This window comes from Toxorhynchites rutilus, chromosome 1, assembly GCF_029784135.1.
Source record: "Toxorhynchites rutilus septentrionalis strain SRP chromosome 1, ASM2978413v1, whole genome shotgun sequence".
Classification (NCBI taxonomy): domain Eukaryota; kingdom Metazoa; phylum Arthropoda; class Insecta; order Diptera; family Culicidae; genus Toxorhynchites; species Toxorhynchites rutilus.
In genome coordinates, this window is record NC_073744.1 from 145589575 (window position 1) to 145616921 (window position 27347).

The following is a 27347-nucleotide window of genomic DNA, read 5'->3' on the forward strand; positions in this document are numbered from 1 at the left end:
GCTCGGAAATCCACTCAGTTCTAATTGAACAGCGATTGGAGCATGTTGTCGCTGTTGTGGTGAAGCTCTTCGTTTATCATGAAAGCGCGGATGAACGGTGTCACCAAGAGCCTGTTTGTGCACCTTAGACCAGAAGGGAATCCATCAGGAGGAGAGTGATGCCACAAACGGTTCCCCGGGAAGATCTCGAAGCAGCCGCTACACACACACACACACACACACATACACGCGCGGAATTCTTTCCGTTTGGATGCCATTCAGTATTGAGAAAGATCCGGAAAATAATCTGCCAGTTCCTCTGGGAATTTAAAAATACATTCATGTGAAAGAGTTTATTTGAATGTTTTCTATCCATGTAACACTGTGACCAAATATGTTTCAATCAAGTGCTATTAACAGATGGTTATCGAGTTAGCATAAACCACTGGTGGGCTTCCAGTATCGAGGAAAATTTGGAAATATCTAATCGTTACTGAAAATAATCTGCCAGTTCCTCTGGGAATTTAAAAATACATCCATGTGAAAGAGTTTATTTTAATGTTTTCTTTCTATGTAACACTGTGACCAAATACATTTGGTTTTGTGATTTTTCAATCAATCGCAATTAACAGGATAGCTTCTGAAGAATATTCTTCCCCATCAGAAGGATATTTCCGTATCCAATATTGGATGCATAAAACCTTGTGCCTCCAACGTAACGCTCTCGTTTTCGAAGTCCCCCAAATATTCATTCATTCAGAATGAATTCAGATTCAACTTCAAATAAATGATCTCTAAATCAACGATAGTCCTACGTCACCCTTGCGGTTATACCATAGATATAACCCACTTCCTGTTTTTTTTGTGGGGTTATGCGAAAGACCGTGTCTATGCCAACTCTCCGCAAACTCTTGAACATTTGAAAGACAACATTCGTGAAGTTATGACCGAGATACCGCCCCATATGTGCCGAAAAGTCATCGAAAATTACCTGTTCCGGATCAAGGTGTGCGAGGAAGCCCTAGGTGGACATTTGAATGATGTTGTATTTCACACATAATGGCATAAACCAAACTTTAATTTGAAATAAAAGTTTCATCGAAATTCGAATTCTAAGTGCGTTTTATTTCAATTTACTTTCGGAATTTAAAGTTGGAAAACCCTGTACATGCAAGTAGGGGGTATTTTTGTTCACGCCAAAATGTGTTTTCCTAACACGGACTTTAAAACAAAGGTGCCTGAGGAAATTTGCATTTAAATTCAACAAACTGTGATCGTTTTGTTAGATAAAAGAGTAATAATTTAACGGCTGTGTCTTGTTCAATTTAAAAATAGATTTCCAGCAAAGCAGTTTGCGATTAATAAAGTCAAAAGCCTAAATCGAGAAGGGCCAGAACTACAACTTGTTTCTCGTCGAGTGCGCATCTTATGTCGTCTTCAATTTTTATTAGTGCTGTTGTTGTGTTGCATTTTTTACGATATCCCGACTGAAGAGGACATAATAAGTTATTGCTAAGCAAATAAGTTGTTTGCATAGGAGGCTTTCAAAGATTTTAGATTAAGCAGGCAGGCAGTATAAAATCTTTGTTTCCGGCAGGGTTGTCGTTTTTGGCAATTGGAACAATGCGATTTTCCATGCTTCTGGGAATGTAGATTTAGTAATAATGCAATTGAAAATATCTGTGTATACGGGGAGGAGCACATCAGATGCTTCCTTCAGTATCGTTAGGCTAATTTGATCATAACCGATTGTCTTACAAGTGGCGAGATTGAGTTCTGTTGAAATATCATCGAAGCTAACCGACCTAAAAGAAAAGTTTGGGAAACAGTCTATTTCAGGCTCTTCGTTAAAGGATACCGAGGACAAATCAGAAATGAAAAATCGATTCAATGAATCTGCCGTTACGCAGCCCAAGTCTCCGGCATCTCCTCGATTTTGTGTTTTTGTAAGACCTAAACGATTTATGTATTTCCATAGTTTCGTAGATGATAGGCTAGGGTTCAATTGTTCTGAGAAATATGCTGATTTTGACTTTCTAATAACGTAATTAGTTTTGTTACGTAGTCTAGCAAATTGGTTCCAGTTGGTGATGTTTGATTTATCTCCTTTCCATGTATCTCAAGCAATTGATCGCTTATTGAAAATATAGGTCACTTGCGAATTAATCCAAAGGACGGTCGGATCAATAATTACTTTTTCTTTAAGAGGGGCATGTCTGTCAATGATTGATAAAAGTTCATTATTGTGCATCTGCAATTTAGTGTTAACATCGACACAGGTATAAATGAGGTTCAAGTTGCAGTTTTGCAAATCTGTAACGAAAGCATCAAAGTTATATTTTATGAAACTCTCTCGTGTAGTACGTCTCACTCATTTTATGTGGAACTTTTGTTCTGAAATCAAAACATATAAGATCATGGTCGTTTGACAATGATCGTTTGACAATTCTTCCGTTCACATATTTTGGTAGTCCTAGGCATCATATCCAACGTAAAAGGACGGTCATTAAATTTACTTGTAACGAAGAACATAATCTATTACAATGCATGAATTGATCTTACATGGCAACTGTTCAAACATTTTATCTACAAAGCAAATATGTTGAATTCAATTAAATTCTAAAATTGTTTCATTCAATCGATAATTTACTCAATACAATACAAATGCTTACTAAGCCAATGGTAGTCCAACGTCAACCTTGCGGTTATCTCATAGATATAACCCATCCATATTTATTATCTCGAATAGAATACAGCAGAATTTATTTGTCTTCTTCTTCTTTTTGGCTTTAAGAGGGTTTAAACTTTTCAGTTCATTCGCCTCTAGAGAATTTATTTATCTGAATCGAATACACCGTAGCTGAAATGCACAATACATGATTTTCCTCCCCTAAATTGAATCTATCTATTCTGTGGCGGTAATCCAAATTTCGCGTCCATTCTCTCTATCTCGTCTATCCACAGGTGTTCTTCGATTTGATGCGTGAGATACGCTCGCGGAAAACGGAAGACTTGAAGACGACCAATGGTCGCGCCAAAGACAAGTCGAAACGGAGGAAACTCAAGTGCACGCTTATATAGAGAAGCCAACGCGGTGCGTGATAAAGAAAACAAACAAATGCTAATGTTGCTAAAAACGAACAACAATGATAGCGGAAGAGCAAGCAAGAACAAACACATCCTCACACCTACACACGTACACCTAAATACATACACATCTGCTAACATTTCCTGTTTTATTATTATTATTATTATCATTATTATTAGTTTTAAGTTTCGGCTGTATTCATTACCAAGTGACCAATTTTTGGTTCTAGCATACCAGCAACTAGAGGAAGTAGGATGTAACGGGAAAATCAACGGTTTTGAAGCGAAGGGATAAATGCTAATAGTTTGTGAGAAATAATTCTAAGAATGAAAGAGTATTCATTCATAAAACGCGCGAAAGGAATACAAATAGAATAAAAAGCATTTAAGTTAAGCTGAAACCACTAGTGTTTTTTATTGCTTTGGTTGTGTTTTTATCATCTTCTCTTCACCGTGTATTGTTTGCGCTTTCGCAGCTAACCAGACGAACGTTGGAACTTACCGCTCGCTGCCGCACAAAGAGCTTTGCGTGTTGAGAGATCTTATGCCACCATGTCATCTGCTACTGTGCACGCATTGCGTACCACCGTGTGTTCGTCAATTATGTTGCATACCCCTCCATAACTTTATTATTTACCATCATTTCTCTTTTATATATATTTTTTCGGTACCGCACTATTTCGTTACGCAATACCCGGAGCTAGATTTTTTACGACCTCATTCGGGATATTTCGAACCGTAAGAAGAAAAACCAAGGAGGCGTACAGCCGCTGAAACGGGAGCCGCGTTCATGCTGTCAGCTACTATGAAAAAAAGAAAAACGCTTTTCCGCAATTCTCAAAGGATTCATTTTAATCACTAAACGAACCAGTCACCCATCGGGCGGAATGGTGTTCTCTGAGATGTCCCAAAAATATATTACAGTAAGCAATTGAAGAGTAAAAACAGCAGCAGTACAAATGCTTTGCTTATGGTGCATGCTTGCGTTTCGTTTTTTACGCAAACACAAATCATCGTATAGAATTTATGTATAGCCCTCTAGCTTGGGCCAGAACAAAACTAAACAAAAAAAAAAGAACAAAGGCCAGATCAGTTGTCAAACTACCATTACTGGAAAAATAAACATATTCAGGAGCAGCAGTGATAGGGAGAAGTTAAGTTATCAAAAAGTATTTTACAAACGATATTATGTGTCGGCGGGCGTGTAAGAGGTGTAAGAGTTGCGAATTGAAGAGAAGGTTCAAACTGTGGTGATGAGATGTGTACTAACACAAACCAAAAGCAACTGACGAAAACAAGCTGGACAGTAACAATCTCCAACAAATGAATCAAGACTTCAAACAAGAAAAAAGGAAAGGAATTATAATATGTTGTGTTTTTTATGTTGGAATATCCGAAATTGTCCCGATATCTGTTGGAAACTGTTTGAATTGACCCCTGGCTGCGCTTTCCCTCGGCCCATCATGTCAAGAGATAACAAGAGGAGATGGACCGGCAGAAGATAAACGTTGTACCGAAGACCGCCAACCTTCCCAACATTCCCGTGCTGCGATCGATAGAAAATTTTCGGGCGAACCTCCAAAGAAGGATCTAGTCCAAAAAATTCGTGATCGTCAGGGCCACGAAAGATCTGAAGAACATGTCAAGATTCATCTTTTTATCGGCTGACCCGGCAAACTTCATCCCGACCAAAATTTGTTTTTTGTTATCAATACCTTCAAACATTTACGTTTTCCTACTATGAGCGAGTTCATTCGCAGAACTGTTCGTTGATTGATCTTCTAATCAACCCCATTGAATTTACCTTTTACTAAAAAAATCCTAGTACTTCTACCAAAACTAATCATTATAATATAAGATTATTTTTAAGACGCGTCCATATTACGCCAATCGGCCTTGGCCGCCCGGTAAAGTCGACTAAATGTGGACGTACCGCCCGGGCTTGCCGACGTGCCAAAAACCGACTCGAATCAAACCGAACCCAACCCGAAACAAGTGGGTACGGTTCGAGAAAGTCGAACCGAAACAAAACGAAGTAAGTTAGCGTTGACGACATTGTGCTTCGTGTGTTCGTGACGGCTTCGTGCATCCGATGGGACTGCGGCCTCGTGCACCCGATGGAGCGTCCACATTACATAACGAACCGAATATGCCGCCTGGAACAGGCCGATCGGCATTATTCGGCATAATGTGGACGCGCCTTTAGACACAATTATCGTTCAAGATTTTTCAACCACTTGCAAAACGCGTTCGCTTAGTAAGCGATCGATCGTGAGTTCGAAACTCAGGGCCCTCATTGACCATCTTTGTGTTGTTACAGAATAACTACATCCATGCAACAATCATCAGCGATGGAGATCGATCCACGGTCGAAATATGATCGATTCATCCATACAACTACTCTGCTCTGCCAGACACATCGGGCTGCTGTTCTATAAATAACTCAACAATGATCAATCAACTGTCTCCGCTGTCCGGTCTAACTGGATAATGGAAGAACAGATAGAAAACTCTTACGCCTAAATGGCTGCTACTGTGTAAATGTGTACCATATGGAAATACTCTAACGTCGAAAAATGGCAACTGTGTAATGTGCTAATTATAGATATGATAAATATGTGACATGTACACGATTAAAATTTGGCTCTGTTACAGCTAAAATGCCAATGAGCCTAAAATAAATAAATGGGACAAAAAAAACCACTTGCAAATAATATGTTTCTCCGTTACATGGAATACAAGTTTGATACAGAAAATATGATAGAACAAAGACAGACCCCTTCCCTCTTCTCCCCTTATAGAGGGGGAAGGAGTGTCTATTCACCATAGAAACATTTCGTGCCCCCCAAAATCTTCACGTGCCGAATTTGGCTCCATTTGTTTGATTAGTTTTCGAGTTATGCAGAAATTGGTTTTTGTATGACAGCCTACCCTTAGAGAGGGGGCTGGAGTGTCTAACCACCATAGAAACATTTATTGCACCCTAAAACCTCCAGATGCCTAATTTGGTTGCATTTGCTTGATTAATTCTCGAGTGATGTTGAAATTTGTGTTTCATGTGTATGACAGCCTAAATTATGAATGGATCAATATGATGACAGTAAACTCAAACAATGGTAAATGCAACATCTGCTTGTGAATTCGAATGTTTTCATTCAAAAATGGTGATTTCTAAAACCGGACAAACCCTGATCATTTTTTGGGCAAACCATGATCATAATTCCTCTTTAAGGAAAATCGTTGAAGAACATAAAAATTTTAATAATTTCAACACCTTATTGTAGTATTAGCAACTAAAGACTTGGGGCTTTTCAACAAACTCAAACCCAGTTGCAACACCCCAAATCGGACAAACCAAGGTCATTTACCCTAGTTGATTTTTAAATGCATACGTTATGTGTCCTTAAGTAATAAAATATTCCCTAATTGGAAATATTTTATCTTGAGCTTGGGTAGACTGTACACTAGGAATTGTTAACCGGTTTTACCGGTAATACTGGGTCATTTTCTATTACCGAATTACCGGTAGTTTTACAATCAATAACCGGTAAATTCGGTAATTTTTATTTTTACACCATAAATAATATTTGCCTTTATACCGCTTTGAAATATTGCTCGAGAATCAAATAAGATCTAAAAAACACAACTGGCAGTGTTGCGCCGATTCTACGACCTCCGAACTTCAGTTCAAAAATCGCTACTAGATCTGAAAACGAAACATAAAGGAATTGGTTGATGCCCTCAAACCAGTTCTGGTCGCTGTTATTGCGTCACGGACTGCATTGATCAAGCAGCTATTTGAAATTGTTTCTGACTTGATCAAATCTGACGATGATGATATTGATTCAGTAGCTGGACAACAGGAGGAAAAGAATCCACTGGACGATGCAAAACCTGCGAACAGTTGAGCATTAAGGGTATCAACGTCCAGCCCAAACTCAACGTCTATGAACTGATTGATGAAAACCCTCGGACAAGAGTTTTTGTACAGAGGGCATCAGAGGAAAATACATAACAATGGTATTCGATACTTTTCTACCCAACATAATTGGACTATGAACGGGCGTTTTCCCCTTCTGGGAACTTTGTTAATGAGATCCGATTTAGATTAGATAACGACAAAATTAACATTCTCTGTGTCCTTAAGTAATACTTTAACCAGCAAACTCTTGTAGCAAAATATTTTTTTTGTGTAAATTAATCATTATAGATAAAAGCCGTTTCTTCAAGAAAATGGTTTATATTAAAGTTTGTTTTTACCGGTTTTACCGGTAATGGAATTTTCATTACCGAATAACCGGTTATTGAAATTTTGGCACAGTAATGCAATCCCTAATGTACACCCAAACTAGCGTTGGCATAAAACATTTTCACCCTTATTCTTGTTAACGGCCGTATCTGCTTTCGTTCGAACGCTCTGATTCGAACACGTTCGGAGAAGGTATCATTGGTTTCGTTCGAACCTGGCTGAACGAATCCACTTTCGAATGTAAACACTGTTGGTGTTACCAGATGTGTTTCGAAATTTAAATCTTATCTAGGGAAGTTGAATTGTCAAATCGCTGCAAAGAATCAATGTCGCCGTCTGCAAAATAAATAGTTGTAAAGAAACAAAGAAAAACAAACGATGTATGTTTCACTTTGTTTTAAGTGCGATAGTTTTCAAAATTTTATTTGAATTGATAAAAGCTGTTCATCAGACAGTGAGAAATGAGTTTTCATTGATAGTTTTAGTTTTTGAAATGTGTATTTTTCCCGTCGCAGTTGTAATGAAGCAAAGATAAACAAACGATATGTGTTTCACTTTGTTTTAAGTGTGATTTTTATTTTATATTTTATTTGAATTAATAAAAACTGTTTATCGAATAGGGAGAAATCAAAGTTCATTGATAATTTTAGTTTTTGAAATGTGTATTTTTCCCGTCGCAGTTGTAATGAAGCAAAGATAAACAAACGATTTGTGTTTCACTTTATTCTAAGTGCGATTTTTGTTTTAAATTTTATTTGAATTGATAAAAGCTGTTCATCAGACCGTGAGAAATGAATTTTCATTGATAATTTCAGTTTTTGAAATGTGTATTTTCCCCGCTACAAAAGAGCGTTTGTTTTGTATGAAAGATTTCAAGAGGATTATATTTTTTAAAATCCGAATGTCACCAATGGTTTTGCCGATTGTACAAATTCGACTTCTTTACAGATCGTTGGTTTATTTCTTTTTCTAGATCCGTGTTGATAAATTGGTGGAAATCGAGTGACTTGCTTGTGCAGTTGAAATTGTTGTTCTCAAGGCAAAAGATGGATACTGTTATGCTGGGTTATGTCGCAATGATGGAAGACAACACCCCCTCTTTGAGAATGAGTAGAAGTAACCTTAGAAAGAAAACCAACATCATGAATTTATCAACAACACAGTAAGAATGATCAATTCTTAGAGCTAGATGATTTATTATAAGACATTTTAATTTTTGATTTTCAGATTCAAGAAGAACTTTCGTTTGAATAAAACAGCATTTCGATACATTGTACAAGAGATAAAAAATGAATTTCCACGTCAAAAGAAAGGCGGTCTATCGGTGACTGATAAACTTGCTGTCTGCTTGCGTTTTTTCGCAGAAGGGAGCTATCAACATGGTGCTAGCAAGGACTACGATGTGGCTATAGCCCAGTCAACGTTTTCCAAAGTTCTCGACGAGATGTTGATTATTTTGGAAAGGAAGATTTGCACCAAATGGATAAATTTCGAAATGACACAACAAGAAATGAGGGAAGCAAAGCGATTTTTTTATGAAAAATCGGGAATTCCGGGCGTTATTATGTGTGTAGATGGCACGCATGTTAAAATTATTCCGCCAATTGCAGACCGGAATCTATTTTATAATAGGAAAGGGTTCTATAGTCTGAATACTATGATAGTAAGTTGATTGTTATTTGAATTTTTCAATAATATCCTTTCTTGTTAAAAACGTAAATTTTTATACAGATATGTGATCACACCCAACGTATTCGATTCGTTGATGCAAGCTTCCAGGGGTCTAATCACGACTCTCATATTTGGAGTTTGAGTTCAGCAAGAGCACGTTTACAGGAAATGCATAGGAATGGTGACACAAATACCAAAATTTTGGGTACTTTACAAGAATAACATTGATGTACATAATTTACAATCATTTTTCTGTTATTTTGCAGGTGATGCCGGTTATCCTTCCGAGCCGTGGTTGCTCACGCCTTATCGAGCTCCAGAACTAGAAAGTCCAGAAAGCGAATTTAACAGCAAGCATGTTTTAGCAAGGGGGATAATAGAGCGAACGATTGGAGTTCTAAAAAATCGATTTCGATGTATCCTTGGTGCTCGTCAGCTCCATTATACGCCTACCAAAGCGGCAAAAATTATCAGTGTTTGCTGTGCCCTGCACAATATATGTTTATATTTTAAGAACGACAATGATGAGGTTCAGTCAACTGAATAGATGTTTTAAAGTGTCGAATTCCTATATTCTAGATTTTATATACCCTTCATATATATGTTAAATATTTACAAATAAATATTTCCTTCACTGACGAAAACATTAATTTACATAGTATAGTTTAAAACACATTCAATTATATTTATTATCGTGAAATATTACATCGAAAAACGCATGATTTATTCAAGTTGAGGTAAATTCTATAGTTTTCCATCATTGCAGCATAACAGTATCCATTATTTGTCTTGAGAACTGATTCAAATCGTATAACTTGCATATTCTAAGTTGTATATAAAGTTGGATTAAATCACACTCGTTTGTAACGTGGATTAAATTATACATCGTATATATCTAAAATTGTATAAAATGGGAAAACCCGATTTTATTTATCATGATATGACTAAATCGTAATTCGATAAAACAAACATCGGTTTTATGATATTCTTGAATGGCGTTAACGTTCGCTGTGGAACTTTTGCCGTCTCAACGTATGCATTAACTAGGGTCATTCATTAATACTTGGTTGAGATTTCTATGCCGAATAACACGCCTTGAATGTACTCTGGAGTGGCAAGCTCTAGAATACGCGTGACCACAGCAAACCGGAAGAATTTTCTTTGACGAAAAATCCCCCGGCCAGAACGGGAATCGAACCCGAACACCCGGCATTATAGTATGGGATATATAAATAAATTTCTCAACCACTCTGCAGACTGCCTATTGGACTCAGGAGTGTGGGATTGGATCCACGTTTCATCCATTGTCACAAAACGTAGAACGAAGTCAACTCAATTTCGCTTCAACAATGCCAAACCGACTATTGAATCATCAACTCGCCGCTGTTTTTGTCAGCAAACGCGGCACCCACCAAAAACAATATTTGATCCAAATACAATGTTTTTCTGTTTTCATTTTCTATACGAATACTCAGGTAGAACTTAAACAACAGTAGCAACGATCCTGACCACCTACATTCTTGTACCAGCGCCATAACGTATCACATGTTGAAAACATTAACAAGTTGGACCACAAACATGCACCGAGTCACCAACTACCACCTAGTCAGTGACGTGATATCTCACATGTTGATGTTAGCATTACTTATTTAACGTGTGTTGTTGTTCATTGACTTGACCGATCTAGGACAATAGGCCACTTTGTTTAATATAAGTAGCATTGAAAAGTGAACTGTATCTTTATAGCTCAGACAGGAAATAAAAATGATTCTTAGTTTGTCAATCGAACTGTGTAGTTTTAACTCGATCAGGTTCGTCACTAATGCTATCAAAGCTTTGAACAATCAGAAAACCATAACGGCGACACGAATCAAAATGAAATCTTCAGCATCTTATTAAAAATTATAACAAACACTAGTACTTGTATATTTTATAAGACACTACAAAGAATCGATTTTTGGTACTCTGAAAGATTGGTGTTCGAATTTTATATTTATCAAAGCAATAAGTAGACCTTACATAAATGTAGTTTTGAAATTATGTATTTTTTATTTGCATGTGATAATTTCTCACGAAGGTACAACCTTATTTAAATTTTCGATATCGCACTTCTAATTTTTCGAGTAGTTTTTAACTATTACATTCGAAAATGTAATATATTCACATTACAATATATACTTTTAAAATTCATGTCATTAAATTACAACATAGCTTAGCATTCACATTACATTACATTCACATTTGTTTTAAAATCGAAATGTCTATTGTAGACGGCTTAATTCCATCTCAAGAATCCTTTTTTTAATTTTCAGTTTTTCCAGATTAATTCTCTCTAATTCCAGATTGTGCCTCTGATTTTCCATCAGCACATTGTTGATAGTTTCGTTTATGTTCTCTAACTGTTTCGAAATCTGTCTGTTATAATGAACCAAATCAGCAGTTTTTTTTTCAAAGCATTTTAGAATATTGGTGACCGAGTCATGAAACGTTGCTTGGTTTTGCACTTGTGTCTCCAGCAATGTGTGCATTGATGTCCTCCTCTTCTTCGATGTATGCGTCTCATTATTCTCATTGGCTCTATCCTCCGGAATTCGATTATCTTCAATCGACGCAGATTCCCCACTGTCATGAATTGATTGATTTGCGCTAGGTTCTAGCCCGAAACTGCAAGTGTCGGCTATGCCCTCAACTGCTGGAGCAAGTCCTGCAAGAACAACAACTCGTTCCTCCAGCGCAGTAAGTTCAATAAACTTACTAGGACCCCCACCTGTAGCAAATTGCTCGCGACGGTTGTGGGCTAGCTTGCGTTTCGTGTTCGATTTCCAATCGAACCAGACCTGCAAAAAAACTGGTTTAGAGAAACGAATATAAATACAGAACTTTGAATGTATCTACCTTTTTCCACGCAGTTGAATCTTTAGTTGGTGGCCCAAGACTGTTCAACTCGGCTGCCACAGAATTCCAGTAGGGAGAAGCATTGCATTTCGCGAAACCCTTCGCGATATCCGGCTGCTCTTCCAAGAGATCAACCAGTCGGCTGTATTGATCCTTGTTTGTGCTTTTGGATTTCGATGGTTTCGACCTAAACAGTCCGATGGGAATAAAATGATTAGGTTAAAATAAAAAAAAATGAATGGCTTAAAACATTGTTCACTTACATTGTTCTATCCAGGTTCTGTTTCGTCTAGGTTTTAGAGTTGAAATATTCTATTGGAAATGTCTTTCTTTCTGCTTCTACAGCAATTTTTCACTGTAATTCAAATAAACATTAAAGCACATCACATAGAATTTCAGAATTAAACATAAAAGAAAATGAACTTTTACATACCACATCACCTGAATAAACCACAAAAACGTAAACATCGATTGAATTTTCTTCTACGCTTCGTCTGATTCGCAACCCAACATTAACGTTTGACTGACAGGCGAAAAAACACTTTCGTACGAAAACAAGGATAGGACAATTCGTTCGAACGAACGATGTTCGAAAGTTCGAATGGATAGATTTCTTTCGTACGAAACCAAGGATACGAATGAGGCATACTTTCGAACGTTTTCTATTCGTACGAAAACAAGAATAAGGGTGATCTGCTCGCATACATGCAAACCATTGTTAAGCTTTAAAAACAGCTCATTATTTGCGCATTTCACCCTCCAGCACACAAAATGGCATCATTTCTGCCAAAGATAAACACCCTTATTCTTGTTTTCGTACGAATAGAAAACGTTCGAAAGTATGCCTCATTCGTATCCTTGGTTTCGTACGAAAGAAATCTATCCATTCGAACTTTCGAACATCGTTCGTTCGAACGAATTGTCCTATCCTTGTTTTCGTACGAAAGTGTTTTTTCGCCTGTCAGTCAAACGTTAATGTTGGGTTGCGAATCAGACGAAGCGTAGAAGAAAATTCAATCGATGTTTACGTTTTTGTGGTTTATTCAGGTGATGTGGTATGTAAAAGTTCATTTTCTTTTATGTTTAATTCTGAAATTCTATGTGATGTGCTTTAATGTTTATTTGAATTACAGTGAAAAATTGCTGTAGAAGCAGAAAGAAAGACATTTCCAATAGAATATTTCAACTCTAAAACCTAGACGAAACAGAACCTGGATAGAACAATGTAAGTGAACAATGTTTTAAGCCATTCATTTTTTTTTATTTTAACCTAATCATTTTATTCCCATCGGACTGTTTAGGTCGAAACCATCGAAATCCAAAAGCACAAACAAGGATCAATACAGCCGACTGGTTGATCTCTTGGAAGAGCAGCCGGATATCGCGAAGGGTTTCGCGAAATGCAATGCTTCTCCCTACTGGAATTCTGTGGCAGCCGAGTTGAACAGTCTTGGGCCACCAACTAAAGATTCAACTGCGTGGAAAAAGGTAGATACATTCAAAGTTCTGTATTTATATTCGTTTCTCTAAACCAGTTTTTTTGCAGGTCTGGTTCGATTGGAAATCGAACACGAAACGCAAGCTAGCCCACAACCGTCGCGAGCAATTTGCTACAGGTGGGGGTCCTAGTAAGTTTATTGAACTTACTGCGCTGGAGGAACGAGTTGTTGTTCTTGCAGGACTTGCTCCAGCAGTTGAGGGCATAGCCGACACTTGCAGTTTCGGGCTAGAACCTAGCGCAAATCAATCAATTCATGACAGTGGGGAATCTGCGTCGATTGAAGATAATCGAATTCCGGAGGATAGAGCCAATGAGAATAATGAGACGCATACATCGAAGAAGAGGAGGACATCAATGCACACATTGCTGGAGACACAAGTGCAAAACCAAGCAACGTTTCATGACTCGGTCACCAATATTCTAAAATGCTTTGAAAAAAAAACTGCTGATTTGGTTCATTATAACAGACAGATTTCGAAACAGTTAGAGAACATAAACGAAACTATCAACAATGTGCTGATGGAAAATCAGAGGCACAATCTGGAATTAGAGAGAATTAATCTGGAAAAACTGAAAATTAAAAAAAGGATTCTTGAGATGGAATTAAGCCGTCTACAATAGACATTTCGATTTTAAAACAAATGTGAATGTAATGTAATGTGAATGCTAAGCTATGTTGTAATTTAATGACATGAATTTTAAAAGTATATATTGTAATGTGAATATATTACATTTTCGAATGTAATAGTTAAAAACTACTCGAAAAATTAGAAGTGCGATATCGAAAATTTAAATAAGGTTGTACCTTCGTGAGAAATTATCACATGCAAATAAAAAATACATAATTTCAAAACTACATTTATGTAAGGTCTACTTATTGCTTTGATAAATATAAAATTCGAACACCAATCTTTCAGAGTACCAAAAATCGATTCTTTGTAGTGTCTTATAAAATATACAAGTACTAGTGTTTGTTATAATTTTTAATAAGATGCTGAAGATTTCATTTTGATTCGTGTCGCCGTTATGGTTTTCTGATTGTTCAAAGCTTTGATAGCATTAGTGACGAACCTGATCGAGTTAAAACTACACAGTTCGATTGACAAACTAAGAATCATTTTTATTTCCTGTCTGAGCTATAAAGATACAGTTCACTTTTCAATGCTACTTATATTAAACAAAGTGGCCTATTGTCCTAGATCGGTCAAGTCAATGAACAACAACACACGTTAAATAAGTAATGCTAACATCAACATGTGAGATATCACGTCACTGACTAGGTGGTAGTTGGTGACTCGGTGCATGTTTGTGGTCCAACTTGTTAATGTTTTCAACATGTGATACGTTATGGCGCTGGTACAAGAATGTAGGTGGTCAGGATCGTTGCTACTGTTGTTTAAGTTCTACCTGAGTATTCGTATAGAAAATGAAAACAGAAAAACATTGTATTTGGATCAAATATTGTTTTTGGTGGGTGCCGCGTTTGCTGACAAAAACAGCGGCGAGTTGATGATTCAATAGTCGGTTTGGCATTGTTGAAGCGAAATTGAGTTGACTTCGTTCTACGTTTTGTGACAATGGATGAAACGTGGATCCAATCCCACACTCCTGAGTCCAATAGGCAGTCTGCAGAGTGGTTGAGAAATTTATTTATATATCCCATACTATAATGCCGGGTGTTCGGGTTCGATTCCCGTTCTGGCCGGGGGATTTTTCGTCAAAGAAAATTCTTCCGGTTTGCTGTGGTCACGCGTATTCTAGAGCTTGCCACTCCAGAGTACATTCAAGGCGTGTTATTCGGCATAGAAATCTCAACCAAGTATTAATGAATGACCCTAGTTAATGCATACGTTGAGACGGCAAAAGTTCCACAGCGAACGTTAACGCCATTCAAGAATATCATAAAACCGATGTTTGTTTTATCGAATTACGATTTAGTCATATCATGATAAATAAAATCGGGTTTTCCCATTTTATACAATTTTAGATATATACGATGTATAATTTAATCCACGTTACAAACGAGTGTGATTTAATCCAACTTTATATACAACTTAGAATATGCAAGTTATACGATTTGAATCAGTTCTCAAGACAAATAATGGATACTGTTATGCTGCAATGATGGAAAACTATAGAATTTACCTCAACTTGAATAAATCATGCGTTTTTCGATGTAATATTTCACGATAATAAATATAATTGAATGTGTTTTAAACTATACTATGTAAATTAATGTTTTCGTCAGTGAAGGAAATATTTATTTGTAAATATTTAACATATATATGAAGGGTATATAAAATCTAGAATATAGGAATTCGACACTTTAAAACATCTATTCAGTTGACTGAACCTCATCATTGTCGTTCTTAAAATATAAACATATATTGTGCAGGGCACAGCAAACACTGATAATTTTTGCCGCTTTGGTAGGCGTATAATGGAGCTGACGAGCACCAAGGATACATCGAAATCGATTTTTTAGAACTCCAATCGTTCGCTCTATTATCCCCCTTGCTAAAACATGCTTGCTGTTAAATTCGCTTTCTGGACTTTCTAGTTCTGGAGCTCGATAAGGCGTGAGCAACCACGGCTCGGAAGGATAACCGGCATCACCTGCAAAATAACAGAAAAATGATTGTAAATTATGTACATCAATGTTATTCTTGTAAAGTACCCAAAATTTTGGTATTTGTGTCACCATTCCTATGCATTTCCTGTAAACGTGCTCTTGCTGAACTCAAACTCCAAATATGAGAGTCGTGATTAGACCCCTGGAAGCTTGCATCAACGAATCGAATACGTTGGGTGTGATCACATATCTGTATAAAAATTTACGTTTTTAACAAGAAAGGATATTATTGAAAAATTCAAATAACAATCAACTTACTATCATAGTATTCAGACTATAGAACCCTTTCCTATTATAAAATAGATTCCGGTCTGCAATTGGCGGAATAATTTTAACATGCGTGCCATCTACACACATAATAACGCCCGGAATTCCCGATTTTTCATAAAAAAATCGCTTTGCTTCCCTCATTTCTTGTTGTGTCATTTCGAAATTTATCCATTTGGTGCAAATCTTCCTTTCCAAAATAATCAACATCTCGTCGAGAACTTTGGAAAACGTTGACTGGGCTATAGCCACATCGTAGTCCTTGCTAGCACCATGTTGATAGCTCCCTTCTGCGAAAAAACGCAAGCAGACAGCAAGTTTATCAGTCACCGATAGACCGCCTTTCTTTTGACGTGGAAATTCATTTTTTATCTCTTGTACAATGTATCGAAATGCTGTTTTATTCAAACGAAAGTTCTTCTTGAATCTGAAAATCAAAAATTAAAATGTCTTATAATAAATCATCTAGCTCTAAGAATTGATCATTCTTACTGTGTTGTTGATAAATTCATGATGTTGGTTTTCTTTCTAAGGTTACTTCTACTCATTCTCAAAGAGGGGGTGTTGTCTTCCATCATTGCGACATAACCCAGCATAACAGTATCCATCTTTTGCCTTGAGAACAACAATTTCAACTGCACAAGCAAGTCACTCGATTTCCACCAATTTATCAACACGGATCTAGAAAAAGAAATAAACCAACGATCTGTAAAGAAGTCGAATTTGTACAATCGGCAAAACCATTGGTGACATTCGGATTTTAAAAAATATAATCCTCTTGAAATCTTTCATACAAAACAAACGCTCTTTTGTAGCGGGGAAAATACACATTTCAAAAACTGAAATTATCAATGAAAATTCATTTCTCACGGTCTGATGAACAGCTTTTATCAATTCAAATAAAATTTAAAACAAAAATCGCACTTAGAATAAAGTGAAACACAAATCGTTTGTTTATCTTTGCTTCATTACAACTGCGACGGGAAAAATACACATTTCAAAAACTAAAATTATCAATGAACTTTGATTTCTCCCTATTCGATAAACAGTTTTTATTAATTCAAATAAAATATAAAATAAAAATCACACTTAAAACAAAGTGAAACACATATCGTTTGTTTATCTTTGCTTCATTACAACTGCGACGGGAAAAATACACATTTCAAAAACTAAAACTATCAATGAAAACTCATTTCTCACTGTCTGATGAACAGCTTTTATCAATTCAAATAAAATTTTGAAAACTATCGCACTTAAAACAAAGTGAAACATACATCGTTTGTTTTTCTTTGTTTCTTTACAACTATTTATTTTGCAGACGGCGACATTGATTCTTTGCAGCGATTTGACAATTCAACTTCCCTAGATAAGATTTAAATTTCGAAACACATCTGGTAACACCAACAGTGTTTACATTCGAAAGTGGATTCGTTCAGCCAGGTTCGAACGAAACCAATGATACCTTCTCCGAACGTGTTCGAATCAGAGCGTTCGAACGAAAGCAGATACGGCCGTTAACAAGAATAAGGGTGGATATCTCTTTCTGTTTTCTTTTCTAATTTCATTTCGGATTGTGCCAAAAAAGTCCATATGACGTCAATGGGGATCGAACCAAGGCCGGCTGGAACGCAAAGCTGTTTCACACGACCACGCTATCCATATAACTGCCAGTGTTGTTATAGAGAAGCGTGATAATATTACACCTCATCATAACATGAAGTTGGAAAGCGTTTTCTAAGAGGATACAGAAGAACATGAACGTGAATATATCTTTCTCTGTGTGGGCCGTGTATTTGGCAAACTATACGAAAAGCTTCCATATGCTTTCATTTAAATGTGTCTCCTGTTTTGCTCGCTCATATTGGCTCTAGCATTTATATTATACAAATGATATACATGTATTGGGGAGTAGAACATTTTCTGTTATTTTTCAGCTCATTTAAAGTAATAAATCGGGATGGCATAACATGTGCTAAAAATTAACTTTGGGTGTACACTTCGAAGTTGCTCTCCGTGATTGACCTGAACCAGCGAAATTGCACAAAGAACGCACTGAATGACGCTTTGGAGTAACAAATCATTCTCACATTCCCTCATTGGAAATTTTGACGTCGTTTACTTAAAAACTGGTGACAAACACGAAGTGGAGGAACCAAGCAATTCGGTATAGTGTCGGCCAACGGAATCCTGCGGTGGTACCAAGAACAAAAACCTGTGAGTGGAAATGTACGACAAAGGCTTCAGACATGGAACTTTTCGTCGAAGCGCTACGCGTAGGCAGCAGAATTCTTAGTTTGAGCTCCAACAAGCTGACAGAAACTTTGGAGCGATGCCGGGAAGACTGGACGACACCCAGCCTACTGGTGGAATGAGACAATCATCATCCTCGGCGCTAGCTGTCTACGAGTTAGAAGAAGAGTCCAGACGGCACGAACCGGCATAAGAAGACGTTGTTCCGACTGACGTAGGAGGGATACGTAGATACGTAGGAGGAAAAAAACTATTGTAGCGAGCTGCGCCGAGACGTCGATATGAATCGTTGAGAAGGGGCATATCAAATCGTGAAGGTGAAAATCCGTGGTTCAACAGCCATGGAATTATAGTCGGGAAAGCTCGAGGTCATCGTGAAAGGACTCTCTCCGCAGCACGACCCACTGACGAGGCCACCTGCACTGTACGGTGAGGAGGAAGCTGAGAACGTACAAGTCACCAACGAACTGCTCATCGCAAAACGTTTGCAGATGAAAAAACGTGGCCTTGAAACCGAAGATCCTTGATATCCCCGACATGTTCAGGATGGTGCTGCAGAAATGCTTGGATGACGGCCACTTTTCGGTGAAATAAATAATCCAAAAGTTGGTGCTTCCGAGACCAGGAAAGCCACCTGGAGATCCACCGTCGTATGGGCCTGGATGCTGGAGAAGATTATTTTCAACAGATTGGTGAAATACACGGACTGTAGCGTGCCGTTCGGGTTCCAGAAACGGAATTCGACAGTGGACGGTTTTCGGACAGTTATCGAGAAAACTCTAGGTCCAACGCTGTGGAACACGGTGTACTGAAGCTACCTAAAGATGTGGAGATCGTGGGTTTCGCGGACGACATCGTAACAACGGTAATCAGTGAGACGCTCCAGGAAGTGGAAATGTTGGCGACTGAGGCAGTAGACATGATCGGTAGCTGGATGGACAGTGTAAAGCTCTAGATGGCACATTACAAAAACAAGGAGCTGTTAGTGAGTAATCGCAAAGCAGTGCTGCGGGCAGAAATATTGGTTGGAGTTATGATTTAGCCAGCACGTTGACTATGCATGTGGAAAGGCGGTAAAGGTCATCAACCTGGTAGCAAGGATCATGCCAAATCGCTTTGATCCGAACAGCAGCAAAAGGCTCCTTTTGGCAAATATATCTTCGTCGATACTGAGGTACGGTGACTCTACCTGGTTAGCGGTCCTGGAAATTTATCGAAATCGGAGGAAGCTGAACAGCACATTTCAGCTCATGGCCATGCGTGTCGTATGGAGGGAAATCAGAGGTATCCGGAAATTTACGAGAGCGGAATCGATGGGCAAATAATAGCGGGAATGGGATATGGTGGAGAACCTTAGATGGACATAACGTTTGCATTAAAAAAATAGACTTTTTTCGGATGATGATAAAAAAACTAAGACAGATAATTCTTTTTCTTCTTTTTGGCTTCAAGAGGGTTTAAACTTTTCAATTCATTCGCCTCTAACACAGACAGATAATTGAGTTTGATAAATTTCCCATGGAAGGTAATTATATTAGCTTACTTGCAAAAAAAATCTACGCCCTTGCGAGCGGCCTTCCGGCAGTTAACCGGAACATTCGCCATGGCGGACGAAAACATGCGTGTAGGCATGCTTTTTGCATCTTTCTTCGTTTCATTTATCAATTCCTTCTCAGTTTCGCGACAAAATTGTTACAGTAGATCTTACGCTTCAGGTTTGCCCAGAAACTCGAAACACTTGGGAACCACATCGATATTCAGCCGCTCCATCTCCTCTAACGACCGCTTCGAGTAGTGGGCCGACGCCAGATCCGGCCAGAACACCGCATCTTCGCCCTTATGGTATTTCTTAATGAACGACGCAACTTCCGACAGGCGCTTCGTACTACAAATTTCCCCGTTCGCGGCCGATCCGGAGCTAAAGAGGAGCGGCTTTGACATCCCCTTCTCGCTGATTGTTAGCCAAAGCATCACACTCTAGGGGAACTTGGTGTGTGAAATAAACTTCACTTCGGTGCTCCGTGGCCGGGTTCCTTCGTGGGGGAAGTAAAATACGAAGTGTCCTACCAGTCGATGCCAACCAGGGTGAGATAGGTCTCGTCGTCCCTCACCACTGTCACGTCGCGATTCGCCGGGAAAATCAACTTGACCATCTTATTCAGCCGCTGCCGCTGCGTCATTGCCTGCAGCTACGAGAGTGGACGTGGACGGGACTTCCGCTTCCTTGGGCGTATCCGACGTCCACAAAGTGCCGCACGATGTCCGTTTTCGACGCGGCGGGGTACCGTTCTTTGAACGCGCACACTACTGAACGAAGCAGCTTCACTGTTTTCGCCATCACGGTTAGAGTTCGACTGATAGAGCTGTAAATTTTTTTCTGCTGATTCATGGGTTACTATGATTGATGCTGCATGGGTAGTTTCGTCAGTACCCAACGTGGTTTTTCGATCTCCGTCACGCTTTCGTCGCGTCACGTCACGATTTCGGTTCAATCCGAATTTCGTGCGTCTATTCGCTAAAATCGGAGATTTGTCTTCCTCTCGACTACTGGTAAATGAGCGTCTCTCGGTAGCATTCTCCATCGAAAGATCTATTCGCGAGAGGATCCCCTTTCTATGCATCTCTTCGTCATTTATCTATATCAATTGCTCAGACGGCTCGGGAAGATATGTGGCTCTGATCTCGTCGTTGCATACGCCGATGATGTCTCGGTAATCAGCACAAGCATTGCAAGAATGGAGCAGACACGAGATACATTCCAACGTTCGAACGTGTCCCTGGAGCAAGGCTGAGTCTGGAGAAATCTACTTCAACTTCAGTGGGCTATACTGACGTCATGCCACTCACCATGTCTTGGTTGCCGAACGTAAACACAGTCCGAATACTCTTGTAGGTATATTCTCTCGGCAAGTATATCTTCAATTGCTTCGTACACTCTCCGTGTACCATAAACTTATATCGCTCATCACATTCACGTCGATCACGTCGAAGATATGGTACCTTGTAACCATCCTTACACCAACCGCCGTTCATACAGCAAAGCTGACTGCGACGATGGGAACATTCCTGTGGCGAGGCATCGTGGTACGAGTTCCAATGCAATAGATGGCGCGTAGCAAAGATGCAGGTGGATTGAAACTGCAGTTACCAGCTTTTAAGTGCAAGGCACTGCTGTTAAATCGACATGTGAATGATATTATTTCCTTTCTCTACTATATGTCTTTCCTTACTCGGAGAAATTCTACCCCTCCCGTTGATTGTGCATGTCTAAAAGTTATCCTTTCAAATTTCCCAGCACTCGCTCCACATATTCAACAAAATCCTTCCGCCGGTATAATTCACAGTCACTACATCGAACAAACGGAATTACCGAAAGCTACTCGTGTGTATTCAGCAGCAAATTTGAAAAACATTTGGAAGAATATAACGATTCGACCACTTGAGTTGGCTTGAGTTCGATCGTAGTGCCCTTTTCTTATTAATTAATGAAAAGCTTGAGCATAGAAAATTGCTATTCCGAATGAACAGAGCCGACGGTGGACATTGTTTGCTCTACAACATTCAATGTGAGACACTAGCGCATAAACTCAGCGATTGCATAAAGGCCCATTTATACGTTGCTAGTAGCTGACTTGACAATGAGCAGCTACTGACCCGGTGGACTCGCTTGACAATTGGTTGACTCGCCTTGTCCGTTCACACAGTGTGAGCTGCTGGCGAGAAACTAGATACTACGGCACGGGTTTACCAGGGATGCCAGGCGACTTTTCAAATGTCCATCAAATAGTCAGAAACAGCAATCAGGTCCGAATTTGTCAAATGATTGGTCCAAAATCGACTTCTTTATTGGCAGTTTTCATCTTAGGTTTTCAGTTGAATGTATCATCACACAATTTTATAGCAAAACAAACGCTGATCGTGTTTAAAAATACATACTTTGTGCTGAATTTCTTTGAACTGAAGGTACTATCCGAAAAAGCAGAAAGAGAAAAGGATTCGGGCCAGGAATTAGATGCAAAGAAAAGGAGCAACAAATACAATATTGAAGGAACTCTACGATGAGGATCCCCGAGATTACAGAGCAGTGTTGATAATAACACCTGAACAAGTGAAAAAACTGTTGGATTTAATTGCTCCACGAATACAACGCCAAGATACAGTCATGAGGGATGCTGTACCTGCAAGAGTTAAATTAGAAATGACATTGATGTGCCTTTGTTTTGGAATATCGTTGGGATTGTTGTCGATATTTTTTAGAATCTCGAAAACATCCATAGCTCAGATAATTCCGAAAGGATGTGATGTTATAAATGGTAGTCTAAAAGATTTTTTTTTTAAATTTTATTTATTTTGTGAAATGAAAATGATAGTCGATTTGCAGGTGCAATAAATACGCTTCAAAAATTTTAATAATGAATGAAAATGTACTTTTTTAAATCGAATATGTATTCTGTTTCTTAGAACAATACTTTTTTTTGTAAGTTGTGATCTGATAATGATTCTATATTAGAGATTCTCAAGAAAACTATCTCAAAAAGAAAGCGTGCCCCGCCAGCGTGCAAAACGAAATAACAATTATTTCGTTTAGAAACTATGAGGGTTTTATTTGTTTTTCCAATAATTTTCAAGTCTATAAATATCTTCACATATTTTCAAATATCTTAAAAATAAAGACATTTCATTACATTTGGCATCACTGATTCGAACGCTAAATTCTGTTTTTGACGTTGTGAAGCATGCAAGTGCGAGTAAATTCAAAAAACTTTGAAGTAGCTCGCACGCCGGATCACACATGACAATAACTGGCATGATGTGTTCACACGGTGTGAGTAGCTGCACTGCAGTAACTGACTAGACCGACTCGTATGCTTACTCGCACCGTCTGAACCCGGCTTAAGGGTGAAGCCAGCATGGAGGCTACTGCAACGGAAGTTAACTGTTCTGTTCAATAGATGGCGCAGTCTGTCGATAGAAGAACTGTTTAGACCTCAATTGAGAAATATAGGAACAACTAAAAAGGCGAATTCATATCCCTCCTATCCGATCGATAAGCTTTTACTTAGTCGCGGCAATACATACACACACTCTTTACAGATACACGGGCCAAAGGTTGTACAGACCACTGATCATTCAACAAGAGCCAAAGGTTGTACCGCTCATGACAACTCTACACGAACTGATGATTGCGCCGGCTAGTGACCATTCTATCCTGGATTCCTCGAGTCGAGAAAGACGCACCACGCTAGATATGAGGTACAGACTAGGGGGGCGTTGCTGATTAATGGTCAGCTGCATCCCAATAGGAAGTATCCCGTGTCGGGCACACGTACAGAGCATTGGAGACAGCAACATCCCAATTACGAAAACACTTGTAATACTAACCTCGAGCCAACCGCGAGTAATCGGTTACATATTGCTAACATAGATAATAAGAAAAATTGTCAAAGTATTGAACTCCCGGCCCCGTGATAAAAATATATATTTTGGAAAAAAAGGCGAAAATTCTTAAAATATTCGTAAAATATGTGAACTTTATCATGAGAAGTAATAATTTTGTTGACACAATTCCATTGGATTTTGAACTAGAAAGTGAAGTGAAAATATTTATTTTATAACTAATTGACCCGACGAACTTCGTCCCGCCCCAAATAGATTTTTTTATTTGAATACTTTCAAACATCCACGTTTTCTTACTAAGTGAACGTGAACGTGAGACCAATCACTGAACTCTTCATTGATTGATTACCCTTTGACCCTTTACAATTTTCTTTTACTATAAATTGTCTAATACTTCTACAAAAATTCGTCCTTATAATATAAAATTATTTTCAGACAATTCTCGTTCAAGATTCTTCAAGCACTTGGAAGTAACATGTTTCTCCGTTGCATGGAATACATGTTTGATACAGAGAATATTACAAAATAAAGACGGCTCAAATCGGACCATTCCTTCCTCGGGTTTAGGGCACACCAACACATTTGGCCTTCCATTTTTGTTTATGTAGATAGAAGATATAGGAATGCGTTGTTCCATCTGAAAATCCTTTTCCACTTTCGAACAAAAATCAATTTCGTTAGCGCCAACATCAAATGGACTAACAACGCTTAGTTAATTGTAGAACATATGGGAATTGAATTTTCCGATTTTTCTCTCCGCTATATTGATCTACGGGAAGAGACGAATACAACGAAATATAGATGACTCAAATTGAATCATTCCTTCCTCGGGTTTTGCGCTAACCAACTCGTTTGGCCTTCCATTTTTATTTATAGATATGTATAAGATATGAAAATGCGTTATTTCGCCTGAAAATCCATTTCCACTTACGAACCAAGATCAATTTCGATAGCACAAGCATCGAATAGACTAACAACGATTATTATGATGTAATTTTCGAACATATGGGAAATCAATTTTCCGACCTTCCTTCAGAGTTTTCCGGTTTTTCTCTCCACTATATTGATCTATGGGAAAAGAGGAATACAACAAAATACAGGAGGCTAAAATCGGACCTTCCCTTCTTCGGGTTTTCCGCTTACCAACAGATTTGCCTTACATTTTTATTTATTTAGATAACTTTTTGACTTTTGAGTAATAAACAAATTTCAAATGCAAAAAAAAACATACAGGACCACAGATTCAACGAAACAAATTTGTTTCGCATTATTGAAAAAAGAATTCAGCAATAGAAAACAATTTCGAGTGTATTGAATTGAAACTTTATTATTTGAACAACGTCTAACATTTAGTTGTTTAGAGATTATCAGAAGACCAACCTCCGATCGCAACTCATTGCACATAATGCGGTCCTGGGGTCGGAATACTTTTGAGGGGCGTATCAAAGTCAGTTTCCATCGGTTCCGGCGCAGGCTCATGGTGCGACGCCAGTACTCGCTTCTGCAAATTCTCGTACAGTTTATGCACATTCTCGTGGTGCTGTGCATTCGGCTGGAGGGCCTTCATAAGAGTCTGCAAGCGACCCTGGGGCAACTTCTGGTGTACGTACCAAAGCAGCTTGAGCATGTGTCGCGTTACGTTATCACGAGTTAGTCCGGCGAACAGAAACTCGTCGAACAAACCGGTGCAGAAATCTTCGTTGGCAAACTCTTCGGACATTGGAATCAACAGAGCGATGAGGGAATGTAGAAAGGGGTCTTCGTAGGCGCGGTCATCCTTGCAGGATGCCAGTATCGTCATGACTCGTAGAATCCCGACCCGGTCCTTTTGGCGGGATGTATGAAGGGTGTAATACATTGCAAGAATTGAGGCAACGGAGCTTTCCTGAATGTAAGCTTCCACCGCATCCGGTGCGGGCCCAGAGTGTTCTATCGTTGTAATGGCGCTTTCGCGCTCATCCGGTGGCAGCTTGGCATGTAAATTGCGAACCTATTAAAAAGATAAATCGCTACTCAACAGTTCTCTAAGAAATTCAAGTTCTGGTCCTAACCTGATCATCCACCACAAGCGACATCAAGGCTGGCAAAAATTTAGTCACCACCTGACTGTCTAGCTTGGGCTCCTTGAAGTCCTGCGAGTCTATCATTATCCATGCGGAAAGACCCAAAGCCAACATTCTCAACAACAGAATGAGAATTGTATTGTCCCTGGGTAGACCCTCGTTGTTAATCAGATGCTGCAAAATTTTGATAGCCGAAGTCGCTAAAAAGTTGATTGCGTACGGATCGCACAAAGTCATCGAGAGATCTCCAAGAACCTGTTCCTGACCCCGTTTGATGTTATCCAAGAATCCCTGCAGTTCCCTTGACCGTTTAATGTCTACGTTCTTTTCACGGATGCACGCATCCAAACACCAGGTGAACTTGTGGCACGGGTCCACCGAGATTATATCCTGCACTTCCAGATCGTGAAGTGCCATCAAGAGCTCCGCTCGAAGAGTGCAATAGTGTACGTTTCTAGTCCTCAAGAATAGTGTTCTCAAGAATTGAAGCACCATATCGTACAGCTTTACACTGTTCCCAATCATGTGGGCCAACTTCTGGACTACTTCGCCCTGTCGCCGCACTTTCGGGGTCGGGGTGAAAAACAAATTATTTAAGTTCATGTGGTCGAACAAGACGTGCTCCTTTTCCCGGATATATTGCGACAGCAAAGGCGAAACTTCATCGCCAAACAACGACTGATTGTCCCTCCAGATCTGTCTCTTCACCTCCGTGTCGGTGTCCTGGTAGAGCTCTCGATCGCGCACCAAAATTCGCAAATACTTGTCATCGATATGGCTGGTGTTTCGCAGAATGCACATAACGACCGGCCGCAGAGCCTTCACCCGAACCACCGGGAAACTCTTCACCAGCAGTTCCTTCAGCTTCTTGTCTCGTTCGCGTCCCTCCTTAGCGCCAACTTCATTGATGTGGGCTATCAGCTTGTCCCGAAGTTCCTCCAGAACCGACGTGTGGAAGTCCAACCTTCGCACACCGTGTAAATCGAGAAGTGGCAACATGGGTCTGAGCGACGGCAACAGAATACCATTTTCCAGTTGGAAGTTTTCGATAGCCTTCAGTGGATCGTCACAACAGGATAAACTAGTTTATTTGAGGAAGATATATACATTAGAAATTTTGATGCTTTGAATAAGTTTACAGGAGAGGATGCTTACGCGTCACGCAAATACGCTTGGCCTGGAACGTTCACCTCTTCAAGCCCGGTACCCGGGAATTTCGGAGGTACTGCCATGCTAAATTTGAAAGTGAGTGTGTTTTATTATTTTCAACTTATTAAATTTGGAACTGAATTTGCTTTTATAAATAATCCATTGATTTTGGAAATAGAACACGGCTTGTTGTTTATATGTTTGACG

The 27347-nt window shown here is 38.9% G+C and overlaps 6 protein-coding genes across 12 annotated transcripts in view; 3 read left to right on the forward strand and 3 right to left on the reverse strand.

Annotated features, from left to right (window-relative positions):
* The window catches only part of LOC129777664 (ras-related protein Ral-a), a 62710-nt gene extending 58278 nt beyond the window's left edge, over positions 1-4432 (forward strand). For 4 of the 5 annotated variants that reach the window (XM_055784098.1, XM_055784090.1, XM_055784072.1 and 1 more), the window contains one exon: positions 2944-4432. In XM_055784098.1, coding sequence (XP_055640073.1) covers positions 2944-3060 — 117 coding nt within the window. In that variant the 3' untranslated portion in view covers positions 3061-4432. The remainder of the gene's footprint in view (positions 1-2943) is intronic. The other variant, XM_055784107.1, reaches the window with a different exon arrangement.
* Positions 4433-7445: 3013 nt separating this feature from the next.
* Positions 7446-9630, forward strand: LOC129763038 (putative nuclease HARBI1). The gene is made up of 5 exons (XM_055761757.1): positions 7446-7695; positions 8289-8477; positions 8543-8978; positions 9047-9191; positions 9253-9630. The coding sequence occupies exons 2-5, from the start codon at positions 8362-8364 to the stop codon at positions 9531-9533; spliced, it is 978 nt and encodes a 325-aa protein (XP_055617732.1). The 5' UTR covers positions 7446-7695; positions 8289-8361; the 3' UTR covers positions 9534-9630.
* Positions 9462-12564, reverse strand: LOC129763039 (uncharacterized). 2 transcript variants are annotated; one of them, XM_055761759.1, is made up of 4 exons: positions 12315-12564; positions 12145-12236; positions 11882-12068; positions 9462-11823 (listed from the first exon to the last, which is right to left on the reverse strand). In XM_055761759.1, coding segments are annotated over exons 2-4 (765 nt in total). In that variant the 5' UTR covers positions 12147-12236; positions 12315-12564; the 3' UTR covers positions 9462-11247. The 2 variants fall into 2 exon arrangements, with proteins under 2 accessions (XP_055617734.1, XP_055617733.1); XM_055761758.1 differs by having other exon boundaries at positions 12145-12564.
* Positions 12565-12676: 112 nt separating this feature from the next.
* On the forward strand, positions 12677-15789 carry LOC129763023 (uncharacterized). Of its 2 annotated transcripts, XM_055761732.1 has the most exons (4): positions 12677-12936; positions 13015-13106; positions 13183-13369; positions 13428-15789. In XM_055761732.1, coding segments are annotated over exons 2-4 (765 nt in total). In that variant the 5' UTR covers positions 12677-12936; positions 13015-13104; the 3' UTR covers positions 14004-15789. The 2 variants fall into 2 exon arrangements, with proteins under 2 accessions (XP_055617707.1, XP_055617706.1); XM_055761731.1 differs by having other exon boundaries at positions 12677-13106.
* Positions 15621-17808, reverse strand: LOC129763022 (putative nuclease HARBI1). The gene is made up of 5 exons (XM_055761730.1): positions 17556-17808; positions 16774-16962; positions 16273-16708; positions 16060-16204; positions 15621-15998 (listed from the first exon to the last, which is right to left on the reverse strand). Exons 2-5 carry the CDS (start codon positions 16887-16889, stop codon positions 15718-15720), a joined length of 978 nt encoding a protein of 325 aa, XP_055617705.1. The 5' UTR covers positions 16890-16962; positions 17556-17808; the 3' UTR covers positions 15621-15717.
* A 7427-nt stretch (positions 17809-25235) lies between these two features.
* On the reverse strand, positions 25236-27347 carry LOC129775757 (negative elongation factor B). The gene is made up of 3 exons (XM_055780833.1): positions 27147-27347; positions 25980-27072; positions 25236-25918 (listed from the first exon to the last, which is right to left on the reverse strand). The coding sequence occupies exons 1-3, from the start codon at positions 27221-27223 to the stop codon at positions 25322-25324; spliced, it is 1767 nt and encodes a 588-aa protein (XP_055636808.1). The 5' UTR covers positions 27224-27347; the 3' UTR covers positions 25236-25321.

Bases quoted from the DNA above. Each gene is read 5' to 3' on its own strand.
- LOC129763038 (XM_055761757.1), top strand. From the start codon at position 8,362: ATGGATACTGTTATGCTGGGTTATGTCGCAATGATGGAAGACAACACC. The intron at 8,478-8,542 runs GTAAGAATGATC...TTTGATTTTCAG, and splicing joins ATGAATTTATCAACAACACA to ATTCAAGAAGAACTTTCGTT. The intron at 9,192-9,252 runs GTACTTTACAAG...GTTATTTTGCAG, and splicing joins CACAAATACCAAAATTTTGG to GTGATGCCGGTTATCCTTCC.
- LOC129763039 (XM_055761759.1), bottom strand. The intron at 11,824-11,881 runs GTAGATACATTC...GTTTTTTTGCAG, and splicing joins ATTCAACTGCGTGGAAAAAG to GTCTGGTTCGATTGGAAATC.
- LOC129763023 (XM_055761731.1), top strand. The intron at 13,370-13,427 runs GTAGATACATTC...GTTTTTTTGCAG, and splicing joins ATTCAACTGCGTGGAAAAAG to GTCTGGTTCGATTGGAAATC.
- LOC129763022 (XM_055761730.1), bottom strand. From the start codon at position 16,889: ATGGATACTGTTATGCTGGGTTATGTCGCAATGATGGAAGACAACACC. The intron at 16,205-16,272 runs GTAAGTTGATTG...ATTTTTATACAG, and splicing joins ATAGTCTGAATACTATGATA to ATATGTGATCACACCCAACG. The intron at 15,999-16,059 runs GTACTTTACAAG...GTTATTTTGCAG, and splicing joins CACAAATACCAAAATTTTGG to GTGATGCCGGTTATCCTTCC.
- LOC129775757 (XM_055780833.1), bottom strand. From the start codon at position 27,223: ATGGCAGTACCTCCGAAATTCCCGGGTACCGGGCTTGAAGAGGTGAAC. The intron at 27,073-27,146 runs GTAAGCATCCTC...CAAATAAACTAG, and splicing joins CAAGCGTATTTGCGTGACGC to TTTATCCTGTTGTGACGATC. The intron at 25,919-25,979 runs GTTAGGACCAGA...TCTTTTTAATAG, and splicing joins CGCTTGTGGTGGATGATCAG to GTTCGCAATTTACATGCCAA.